This window comes from Musa acuminata, chromosome BXJ1-9 (assembly GCF_036884655.1).
Source record: "Musa acuminata AAA Group cultivar baxijiao chromosome BXJ1-9, Cavendish_Baxijiao_AAA, whole genome shotgun sequence".
NCBI lineage: Eukaryota > Viridiplantae > Streptophyta > Magnoliopsida > Zingiberales > Musaceae > Musa > Musa acuminata.
The window spans coordinates 10,845,884-10,858,374 of NC_088335.1; the positions used below are offsets into that span (position 1 = coordinate 10,845,884).

The following is a 12,491-nucleotide window of genomic DNA, read 5'->3' on the forward strand; positions in this document are numbered from 1 at the left end:
GGAGACAAGCTATGGGGAGAGTCTATAGGATGCACAAGTAGATAGACTAAGGATGATGATTAACAATGAGCGATGAGAGATAGACTAGAGATGCTAACAACAATGATGACACGAGTTATGGGAAGCAACGAGCGATGAGTGAGTGCACAAGTAAATAGACTAACAACAATGATTGACGAGCGATGAGAGATGGACGAGAGATGATGATCAACAACCGATGGAGATCGGTTGTCAACAATAGCAAAATGCACAAGTGAGGATTGTGAGAAAGAAAATTATTAAATAAAAAAGGCTACTAATAATAAAATATTAACTTCTTATTTTTAAAAAATTATGAAAAATAAGTAGAAGACTCTAAATAGAAAACTCATAGCAATGTCATCACAAATTATATTGTTACATATCAACTTTATACACCCTTCTCACTCCCATGCTAACGTTGTTACATATCTATCAAGTTAGCAAAGACTACTCCAGTCAGCAAAGAGTGTCGATTGAAAGAAACTGACGTCACAATTTTGGCGAGTAGCATTAGCATTGATCTGACATTACAAAAATATTCACAAATAAAGACAAATAAATCACCACACATAAACGTTATCAAAAGAACACGTGCAACCTATACAGCTGAAAAGGCCAGGCATTTATCGCCTAAAAAGTGTCCCATAAGGTTAGTCAAATTCATCATCACTTCCACTCAGCTACAACAGTAATGTCAGCTGCGCCTTCTAATCTGTCTGCTTCCTTGCGATCGAGGATCACCGCCAATGCTTCTTTCTATCTTAACTTGAATGAAGAATGAAAAGGGAAAGTAAAAAAATAAAAGAAAGAGGAAAGTGGAGTTGATGTAAATATTCCATGCCACTTTCGGTTTGAATTCAGTGTCATTGAAGGTTCCGCGTCATCCCTGTTCTTGGCAGGTTCCTGCAGAATACGTTGACAATTTAAATTTTCTTCCACAAATGCATGCTAGGCATAGTATCTGCAAATTAATGTATCAACGTTCCACACAGCAAAAAGGCATTGCATTTACCAAACTCAGATAGTTCAGTATCCATTGTATCATCCTGGAATCATCCCAAGGATTCAGGAAAACTACTTGCAATAATGCTAGATAAAGGTTACAGATCCAGTAGATTAATGAGCCTGTTTATCATCATTTAGTTGGCCCTATTTGACTTGTTCAGAGAAGATAGGTATCCATGAGTAAATCCAAAGAAGATAAATGAGAATAGCATAAGTGAAGCAACCTCAAGAGCTTAATTTCATTTGACATAAGATATTAAGCATGCTTCCAAAGCCAAGACTACTATAAGGAAAGAGAACTAGACCAAATTATAGGAACTTCTGTGAACTGAGAGGATTCAGTTGCAAAGAGGAATGACAGAGTAAACTTTTCACCAGCAACCATAGATCTGCTAGTATGATTAACCGCAAGATTGGTAGTCAACCACAAAAGACCTCTTTCCTAAAGTCCAAAGTTACTATTGACTTCAATGCTTCCTTGGTGTCCCCAATTAATAATGAAGACCGATCAGTCAATAACACTGAATAACATATTCTGCAGACAGCAAGTACATGTGTTGAGGCATCATTTGATGATCTCTGAGAATACTAGTGATCCGTGGCCTCTAAATCAAGCTACCCCTATCACCTATCCAGTCACCGAACATGATACATGTCTAAAAAGCATGTCCTAGAAGATAAACATAAAACTAAGCCTGATGTCCTGAGTCCACCAATGTTTTCTCCCTGGTTCTTTAGAGATGGTCAACTTAAAAAAACAAAAAACAAAACAAAATTCAAGAAACCAAATCCAATTTTCTTATGAATCTTCAGGAACATCAATAATATCATCTCGTTGGTGGTTCTTTAGAAAAGTTTTGTCCATCCAATTAGCTTAGTTCGATTTATTATTGAAAGCCAGATAACTATAATTAAAACATATATATTATAGAATAATCCAGAAGTGTATAAAGATACCTTCCAGGAAGCAGTTGAGAAATATGTACAGGACCCTTTGAACTACCAAACTGCTTGGCCCTGCTGTCTTGTTCCTTCTCCACTCGCATAGCAGCTAGATAACTAGAATTGAAAGCCAGATAACTATAACTAAAACATATATATTATAGAATAATCCTGAAGTTTATAAAGATACCTTCCAGGAAGCAGTTGAGAAACATGTACAGGACCCCTTGAACTACCAAACCGCTTGGCCCTGCTGTCTTGTTCCTTCTCCACTCGCATAGCAGCTACCTCTTTCTCCATAGTGGCTACTTCCCTTCTCATTTTCTTGGCTTCTACTTCCATTGCTTTGGTCAAAGTATCCACTTTCTTGGCTAAAATCTGACCATCCATAAGAAAGGAGCAAGTTATGATTCTTGTAAATTGACCTTGCACTTCAGTAATTAAACTAAAGGCATAAGAAGCATCACCTCAATTGCATCATCTTTGTCCTTCAGGCTTTGATCTTTCTCGTGACATGCTTTTCGTAGGGTGATCACCTCCTTTTGTAGCATGTCGTACAAAAGACCAGACACAGTATCATCTGAATCAGCACTGTTGTGCTCACAGAGTTTCTCATTTGGAATCCCCTCACAAGTGTTACTTGCATCAATGTCTTTAATACCATCAGAAGATCTGTTGAGTGAATGGCTCATTCCAATTGCAAGGACTTTACCCCTATCCAATGACCTAGTGCCACCATCAAATGATTTTGACGTCCCCTTTGCATGTTTTAGTACTGCACTGGTGCTACTTGAGAGCGAAGATCTCAACTGAAAGGATGGTGATCTCCGAACTACAGATCCACTGAACAAAGGCTTGGAGAGATTCTCAGCTCCACCAATAGATTGACGACGGGTAGAGCCATTAGTTACACTCTTCCCTTCAATGTTAGTACGGCTGGAACCACTGGATGACATTCTCAATCCCTCTTCTACGACTTTAAGGCGCAACTGATATTTTTCCTGTGAAGTTTAAAGGGCAAACACATTATTTTTGTTTACTGCAAAATAAACAGAAAGCAAATAGAAATCCACGCATCCAATGGAAAAGTTTATACTTTTAACTGAGCTTCGTATCTTGCAGTACGATCTGCAATAGCAAGCTTATCACGTAGTTGCTGCATTTCACCCTGAAGGAATAGTGCCGAAGGTTAGTTATTCTCTTTACTAGTTGTGCAGATAAACAAAATGGTATGCTTACAGATGAAAAACAATTATAAAACTACATACATGTGTAAAGCAGAAAGGAATTGAAGGGAGCCAGAGAGAGATGCAACAATTTTAAGAAGATCATATGAGAAATGAAGTGTGTCAATAATGCATACCTGCATGAACCTTCGCTCTTCAAGCCATTGTTTAACAGGCATTACTTTGTCATTAGCATCTTTCCATTCATTTGCCACAACAACTGCAACTCTATTAGCTGTAACTTTTGCGCGTGCAAGTTCACGGTCAAGGGTTTTTCTCTCTTCCTAAGTAGTATGGGTAAAAAGGTCATGATATAAATGATCATTAAATGGTAGAAGAAAGAACAAAATTGGGTGAGAAGAGTTCTTCAAAACACATCAACTTTTTCAAAGGAAAAATGTCTACATTCATCTCTTGAACTTTGCGCTGGTAGTCTCTAACAGCATTTGCAGCTGCACCACCAGCAAGGACAGCTTCTTCAAGTTCTCTTACAGTCAGGCTAAGCTTCTCAACTTCAGCAACCTTTTGACGATGCAATTTGTCGAAGATTTTGTTTTCTTCCTAAGATGGAGGGAATAAGCAAATAGTGACTTTGGTATAACCAAATTACTCAGTTCTTTTCTATGGTAGACTTCCATTTTACCTGGCAAATCTCAATCTGTTTCATTAACTCCTGGTTCTTGTTTTGCAGATCATCCACCATGGAAGCCTTTGCCAAAGCTATTTCTATTGTCCTTTCTGCCTCCAAGAGGGCTGCCTCCTTTGATTTGGTTAGACGATCCAGTGCTCTATTGTCATCTTGCAATTTTGCAATCTGCACAAGAATATTTGTACTAATAAACATTCTGTCTTTTGCTTCCTTAGGGTAGTATATCAACAACGAAAGAAAATTTCAATACTGTCAAGAGAAATGCATGCAATACATTCTAAACAACCAATTAATATAAACAATCTCACTGCCAATTTTTTCTCCTACTGTTACTTGATTTTTCTAACAAAATCTTGTTCTTTATAGTACTTATTTGGTGATTATCCATGAAGTGCGTGTTATTTGTTAAACAACAACAAAAGCAGTACTGCATCATATGAAATTTGCACTTTCCAGAAACAATAATTGAACCTGAGGTGGAGCTCAAAATTTGGTATTTACGATTACCTTAATAAAATCCTTACTAGACAAGCACAGTAACCAAAAATAGTCCAGTATACATCTGTTAAGAAGCAAAAGCAACTACTAAGCAACATTATTGTAAATTGCTAGGAAATGTTATCAAGAAGGAAAGAAGGTTAGTGCAAAGAGGAAAGAAGGTTTGTCACTGAAAGTGCATAAAGTTTTGCACGAAAGGATGAAAGAACTAAAAATAATTCAAAAGGAAGCCAACAATGACAAGAATAGTGTCAAAAGTGTCACGACCCAATCTAATGGGATAATTGACAGTTCAAAATGCTTAAGCTGAAACTATAGTAGTGCACCTATCAAACCTTTATAAGCCAATTTTATTCTTAACCCACTTCCGATGTGGGATTAAATCGGGATGTTACAATCTCCCCTACTTAAGACCTTGACATCCTCTAACCCAAACAACTAGCTTAAAATGCTTAAGATGAAGTTAATAATAATACGCTTATCAGATCCTTTTAAGCCAATCTTATTCTTAACCTACTTCCGATGTGGGATTAAACTTGAAATAACAGTAATTTTGAAATAGTAATCTTGAAATGACAAAATCTTCCGCGGGATTAGAAAAGGCAAACTACTGTTTTTAATAATACAACAAAAAGAACTTTGTTAAAATTCTTATACAAGAACTCAAGAAAAATCCATAGTTTGTGTTGCACCCTAACTCCAACATGATACACCTGGACCATATTAGTGTCAGCCAAGACCTATCCAATTTCAGAATTATGGTCATAGGGGTTGAAACCAGTAGGAAATATATAAAACCAACTAAACTCAACCAAATTAGCCTGATTTTCAACCATTTTAGCCAATTACATAAACTATAAATAAGAAAGAGAAAAGGAACTAGGGAAGGAGGAGAGGAAAGCTAACATGGAGAAAAGCCAGAATGTGACTATGACTTAAGAAATAGTGGAGAAGACACAACTACTATTTGCTTTTTGTTCCAATAAGTGCATTTCTCATCTGCCATGTGTTGAAATACCCATCATCTATTGTCAAGATAGGGAGAAAAGGGTGTGCAGTGAGAAATATGAATATTAAAGATAGTCCTTGATCACTAAAGAAAAGAAAGATGCTATGACGTTAAAAAGATGTCATAGGATTCAAATTTAATTCTTCTGTTTTTGCATTACCAACATATCACCCGCATGTCAATTAGAGAATTATAGGGGCCGCAGTGAGGTTTATCATCTTCTATTGTATCTTTTGTATGACATATAGTCATCTGCTACAAAAATATTTTTTGCATAATATGGTTACCATTTATACATGTTATTCTTTGATATTTCAGTTCCTTATGACTTTTACGAAAACATAGATACATTACAGAATATGCAGATAAAAGAATCTTTTATGATAAAGTTATTTCATATTATTAAATTATATTGTATTTCCTTCTAGTAGTTTTCTATTTTTACTTTGAAATTATTTTCTTAGCCTATTCCAATCCCATCAATCCAATCTGGTCAAGTTTAATCCAGCCAATCTAATTCAGAACATCCTGACAATTCCTACCATATCATCCCTATCTGATCCAAATCTCAATACCAATGTTGCAAATTGTAAAAGTCTGCAGTTGCCAATAATTTTAGCCATTCCAGAGATTAGCAAAGATTGGGCTACAGGACTGAAAAACACAATACCTCCTGGCGGGCAAGCTTTATCTCAGCTTCAAGTGGTGCAAGAATGGCCTCGATTGGTGGCATATCATCATCCTTTTGAGCAGCATGAACCCTTCTGAGGGTAGCTTCTGCTGCAAACTGGGCAGCCATCGAAGCCTTCTTCTCATCATTTAACTTCTTAATTTCAAGATTCTGCAAAATATCTCAAATTAATAAACTCAGACTGAAAGTCAGTGTAAAAAAATAACAATGAAACAATGCATGCTAGACGGTACTTTGCTCTCTAGAATAGACTCTGTCAACTTGAGCTTCCCATCCACCTTGGTCAATTCCTCAGTAAGCTGCATGGAAAGGGGCAGGATCAGAACACCTCCAATTTTCTCAAACTTCAACTCATTGTCATTAGTAACCAATACTACAACATAATCTAAGCTTCAGAAAAATGCAAAGGATTTGGAAGAAAAAATATATATTCTAAGAAAGAAGGCACAAATTAAACAAGAAAAGGATGACGGAGAAGTTTCCCAAATACAAGATAGATGAAACAAATTCACTCTGCAGAATGATTGTGGGTAGAAGGTTGAGTGAAAATCCATTTCTTATGGGTTAGCGATGGTTTACTAAACCCGCGGAAACTAAAATTAAGCACGTTACCGAAAACAGAGACCAGTTTTTATCACATCAAAGTGCTAAATAAACCAAGAAGCCAAACGGAACAAGAACAAAGTATAAGAACAATGACCAAGATCAACAATAGCGAAAAAAACAATTCACTGCTAATAGCCTGATGATACGGTACGCAACACAAAACGAAGCTAAGGAGATATCCGATAGGACAAAAGGTAATACAAATGTAAAAATATTAACCTCTTCGACCGCCTTCTCCCTTGCACGCTCAGACAACTTCAGCGCCTTAATCTCTGCTTGAGCCTCCCCCAACTCCCTATCCTTATCTAAAACCAAAAAGACCTAGGATCTAAAGACGCGATCTTTCAATCATTTCAGAGCAAGAAAAACCCAGCAGATCGAGCCACAATCCTACCTCTGACTTCATTCTCGAGCCTGTTGAGCTCAACCTTGACCGGATCCGACCCGTGCAACAGATTGATGAACTCATCCGCCTCCAAGCTCCGCCGGATAGACGCCCTCCGCCTCGAAGCCGCCTTCCCGTCCCCTTTAAAGGAACCCGACAGCGTGGCGGGCAACTCCGCCTCCCCGCCGCCGCTCGGATCAGCCATCTCGGATCCAACCACCAACCCTTCCCGCTCTCAAAAAATCGAAAAGAAAAATAAAACAAAAACTATTTCCAAGCTCCGCTCCGAACGGCGTGGGGGTCTTCTCAGGGTTCCAAGTCGTCGATCTAAGAAAACACGGTAAGGAAAAAAGAATCTAATGGAACCCTAATTCGTCTCTCTTTTTGGCAGCTTTCGCTTTAACCTCCTCCGTCGTCGTCCTCTCGTCCCGTTTAAAATCCTAAGAGCGGAGAGTGAAGTTATATATTTTAGTCTTCCAAAACAGAAGAGAGAGAAGTCTGTTTGTTTCACTGCATTGGGGTTCCGTCACCGGTCCTCGCGGTGATCGAATCGATTTACGACGCTTTTTCCAGACGGCGGTAAGGTTAACCGCGAGGAGGGAGACCGCATCCGAAGCCTTCCTGTAGCGTGTCCAGATTCGATCAGCTCCCAGGACAGAAGGCCAACGAGCGTTGTCCGCCCACCATAACTTGACACGCGTCAGCTTGTTTTCCACGTTATATTGCCTTTCGTGGCGCAGTTATTGATGCAAACAGGCTGTACTCGAATGATTCCTTATTTAAAATCTGATTTGGTCGTGACACCAGAAATGACACGGTGTTTTTTTGCAAATAAGTCCCTTGAAAGTTTATATTGGCTTACCTACCTCCTATATATAATTAATTCGATTAAAATATCAAAAAAAGATAAAAATATCCCTCTAGATATTAAGATACTATTAGGAACGAGTCGGTACTAAGAAGGGGAAGAGAGGGGGGTAAATTAGTACAACGGTAAAAATTACATCGATTCTGAAAATTCTTCGTATGATAAAATCAATTTCGAAAAAATAGCTTGAAAGTGTATGGAAGAGCATAGTGGATGTAAAGCAAGTAAGTAAGTAAAATGGTTTGCAGTTAAAGTAAATTGCTCAAGACGAAACGTAAACCAGATTTTTATAGTGGTTCGGTCGTCATAACTTACATCCATTCCGTCGATTCCTCTTCCGTCGAGGCCACTAGTATCCACTATCAGTCTTCCTTCAATAGGCCAAGACCAACCACTTAGGAGATAATCCTTACACCCCCACTTACTCATCTCTCAAACTATTCTAACACTTAGAACTTTGAGAAGAGTTCACACACAATTGAAACGGAGTTTTCTTTCTTTTTTTTGCTCTTAGTTGTGTGTTATTTAACTAGGGATGAGAGGGATATTTATAGGCCTCAAGTTGATTTAAACTTAGAACCTAAAAATATCTCATCTCAGGTTTCCTGGGTACGAGTAGTACCACTGCCAGTGTTAGTTTGACACTGGGTGGTACCATCGCTTGATAGGGGCGATGCCACCGCCTGGCATCCTGTCACTGGATGGTACCACCGCCTAATCTCTTGGAGACTATATCTGGGCAATACCACCGCCCAAACCGACAGTACCACCGCTTGACACAGTCTCGGAGATTGTACCACGACGGTGTCACTTCTTGGGTCATTGTTTTGGCCTTTTCATTGGGCTCAAGACATTTCATACATGGGCCCAATTAGCCCCTAATTGGGTTAGCCCGATTTCAATCCCAATTATGTGCTAACTATGAATTCTAAGACATTTACTAAACTAAACAAGCCCGTAAGTCTAGTTTCTTCCGGCGAGCTACTGGCGATCTTCCGACGAACTTCTAACGAACTCTCAGCAATGTTCTAGCAAACTCTATGCAAGCTCCTGGACTTTACAACGATCTTCTTAGCGAGTTCCCATGAGCTTCTTTAGCAAGCTCCTGGACTTCTCGATCAATTCCATCCGAACTTTTGACGAACTCTCGAACTTCCAATAAAGTCGCGTTCTTAACTACGGGATTTTATTTGCTTTATGCCTTGCTATCGTAGTTAATCCTGCACACATAAAAACATACTTCGATCTAGACAATTATTACTAAGCATGAATCATATTATCCGATATGTTATTGGTCCTTCAACGCTTCGTCCGATTCTTCGACGCATCATCCTCTCTTGTGGTTTATTGCCCAATCGGTCAGTTGACCTCTGCAACTCCAATATCCTTCTGTCGATACGTCGACCGATCCTTCTGTCGATACGTCGACCGATCCTTCGGTACGTCTTCTAATATTCTGTCGATACGTCGACCGATCTTTCGGTACGACTTCTAATCTTCTGACACGTTTTTCTCTAGCCCAACATGATTCTTTCTGATTTAATTCTCTCCCTGATCGAAGCATCTTGCGTCACTCAAAACTCAGATCAAATCATAAATACTTATCAATTGGTTTCATCATCAAAATCCGAGATTCAACATATCCTTCACATATGTCATTGTCATTAACATTTATCTAAATGATCCTTAACTATAATTAACATTAGTTTGTTAAATTTAAGTGTACAAAAAAAATAAAGTACCTAATCTTTTATCATCATAATAAATTTTAAAAAGTCATTAAATAATAATAACATATAGTAAATTATTTAATTTTAAAATGATGTGTATGTCAAACCCAAATTTAAAGGGATAACTACAAAAATCATTAACTTTGTAGGGATATTTATGTGCTTTTGCATAAAAAAAAAAAAGTAGATGGCAAATTTTCCACTCATGTTATATATGTATATACATATACATATACATATATAAGGTAATTAAGTATTTGATCAAAATCATACATTCATTCATAAATATAATAGATTTTGCCATAGAGTAAGTGATTTTTGTGTATTTAGGTGTGCAGGAGAAGGTATAAACAAGATCCAGATCTCTGAGTTGAACCTTAAATCCTCTATAATAATTGAGGAGGTTCATCTGATCCTTATCATCATCAGATGACCAGTCTCAAAGCCTGCCACTTTAGTGAAGGTCTGACAGCATGACAATCTCTCACTGGTTTCACATGCCTCACGAATCTCAAGCGTCAATATTTGGCAAGCTTTATTCAGATTTAGATATCATATCACGCAATCACAGCTCAATGTTCATGAATATTTTGCTTACAGATATCAAAAACTTGTTGATTAAGGTGTCATCATCATCATCATCATCGAAGGATGTATTGGTCCGACAGGAGTATGAGATGTTGCTTGTGATATATCGAGCTACTTAGTTTCGCCTTTGCAATATGAAGCCTTCAAGGTTCCGACGTAGCAGGTCAGTTTGGCTTCAAGGAACGAAAGGAGAGAAGGCGATAGCCGAACACATATGTTGGCTGGCAAAGGTTGCATGCGACGACAAGGGGGTAGCAGTATTGGTCCGTGTTTGCGCCATCCAAAAGAGGCCGCAGACCTCTTGTACTCCTGGCAGATGCTGTAGCGTGTGGCCGACGTTGGGGTATCAAAGTGAGATATCCACAGGACCTAAAGAACAGTGCCATCCCTTAAAGAATCGTCTTGGTTTTTAGTGAGAACAGGGACGCAGAGAGAGAGAGAGAGAGAGAGAGAGCGAGAGAGCGAGAGAGCGAGAGGAGAGCTTATATCACTGTTTTCTATGGGTCGTAGGTGGGTGGTCATTGAGACAACATTGGATTCTTGAACAAGTGGCTGCTGCGTGGGGGTGACTGTCGACGGTCAGAAACAGGGAGAGTGGAGATTTGTGCCCAAAGGATGAACAAAAGGCAGCACTGGGATTAGTTCTGCAACAGCAAGTTTGGTGGAATGAGCTTTTATCATCATTCATTCTGACTCGCGCACCAGCACGTTGCTCTGTGCAGTTGCTTTCAGACTTCAGCAAAACTCTCCTTGCCATCATGCTTCCTTCCGAGGGGAGGTCATCCCCAACACCTCTCCCCTCTCAAGGCATGTGCTCTCCCCCCTCCCCTCTCTTTTACTCTGACCAATACGAAGCTGCACATGCAGATCACTGTCACTGGACCCAGTGGAATTGGCTCCCCATCAAACAAGAGGTGTGGAGCAGCAAGTCAGGCCTCCTATATATGCTGTGCAAATTGCAGCCAGGATTAAGATGGAAGATGGGGATTGGGATTGGGAAGGCTCAAGGCTGACCATGCCAATCACAACACACTTACATGCATGCCATGGTCAGTAATCTCATATGGTGCTGAGTCTCGTCTGTCACTGGTATCGATGATGAGGTCAAAGTCGTAGCTTTTGCAGACTGAATCATAAAGCCTCTCCTTCAGCCAAGGAGGAAGATATCAGTCTGAAAATTTTCAACCGATATAGTGTCCATCCAAGCAATCCTTTCTTCTCGTCAGCAGAATCTGAAAGACTGAAACGGTAACTATTATCTTGCAGAACTCGAGTCATGTGAGAAGAAATTTAGGAGAAGAAACCATGACTACTGCCACTTGGAGCAGAGCAGGGGAAATAAATGACAGCAGAAGATGCTTGTTCTTGCAAAACAATTGGAACAGCCATTTCATCAGCATTTGCAGTTTCCATGAATGCAATGTTGGGAAGAACAATTAAGTTCTGCACATTGTACAGAACACTGCTACCTCATGAATTCTGCAGGGGTTCATATTAAGATCTTATTTTGTACACATCACTGTGTTTTGCTGCCCACTGACCTGTGGACACCACAAGAGTAAGAGTAATTCATTGTTCCTTTTTTCTCTCAAGGACTACAAGTGGTGTCAGGGAAAAAAAATTTCTCTCTCAGTATTATCAACATATGATAAATTTAGACCATTGGCAAGGAGAAATTTGTAAGTGAATGATGATGTGAATCAAAAATCTTAGAATGATGTTTGCATTCTTGGAGCTCTACAGGGGTGCCATACCAAGGTGTACATTAACATTGACTCACTCAAAAATTTGAGTGAGTCAATGTTAATGCCTTTGAAATGTTATGCCAGAAAAAAAAAAAGCTTATAAGAAATTTTATGCCTTTGAAATGTTACAATAAAAATTGTGTGAACATTCCACATTTAGTAAATATTATGCTGACCATATTTTTCTTCAAAATAATATTCAATCATTACCTCTTCTGTAGGACTATAATGACATGCCAAGTTAGAATTATACATTCTTAAAATTTATCATTGTTATATTTTTGTCAAAAAAAATATTTATATAACTCTTGTTCAAAACGACATTCATATTACTTCTCTAATGCTACAGTGTTGTGGTAAGTCATCAATCAATATATTCTCGAAAAATTGAAAACTAAGAGATAAGATGGACATGCTTTGTGGACTTTGAGAGGGGCTAATAGGCAGTAATGTGTCCAGTTATTTGATTAAGGATAAGTGGAAAGAATAAGAAAATAAAATGAATTATGAATTAGAGATTTGCGCTCA

General features: G+C 38.6%; 1 protein-coding gene across 1 annotated transcript; it reads right to left on the bottom strand.

The window, feature by feature from the left end:
* Positions 1–505: 505 nt before the first annotated feature.
* LOC135593179 (microtubule-associated protein 70-2-like) lies at positions 506–7,479 on the bottom strand. The gene is made up of 12 exons (XM_065083035.1): positions 7,042–7,479; positions 6,867–6,952; positions 6,275–6,340; positions 6,021–6,191; positions 3,838–4,008; positions 3,600–3,755; positions 3,332–3,478; positions 3,065–3,136; positions 2,436–2,969; positions 2,159–2,346; positions 1,984–2,085; positions 506–924 (listed from the first exon to the last, which is right to left on the bottom strand). Exons 1-12 carry the CDS (start codon positions 7,235–7,237, stop codon positions 885–887), a joined length of 1,929 nt encoding a protein of 642 aa, XP_064939107.1. The 5' UTR covers positions 7,238–7,479; the 3' UTR covers positions 506–884.
* Between the last annotated feature and the right edge of the window lie 5,012 nt (positions 7,480–12,491).

Coding starts and splice junctions, on each gene's coding strand:
- LOC135593179 (XM_065083035.1), bottom strand. CDS start 7,237: ATGGCTGATCCGAGCGGCGGCGGGGAGGCGGAGTTGCCCGCCACGCTG. Junction 6,953..7,041: donor GCTCGAGAATGAAGTCAGAG/GTAGGATTGTGG, acceptor TTTTGGTTTTAG/ATAAGGATAGGGAGTTGGGG. Junction 2,347..2,435: donor ACAAAGATGATGCAATTGAG/GTGATGCTTCTT, acceptor ATGGATGGTCAG/ATTTTAGCCAAGAAAGTGGA.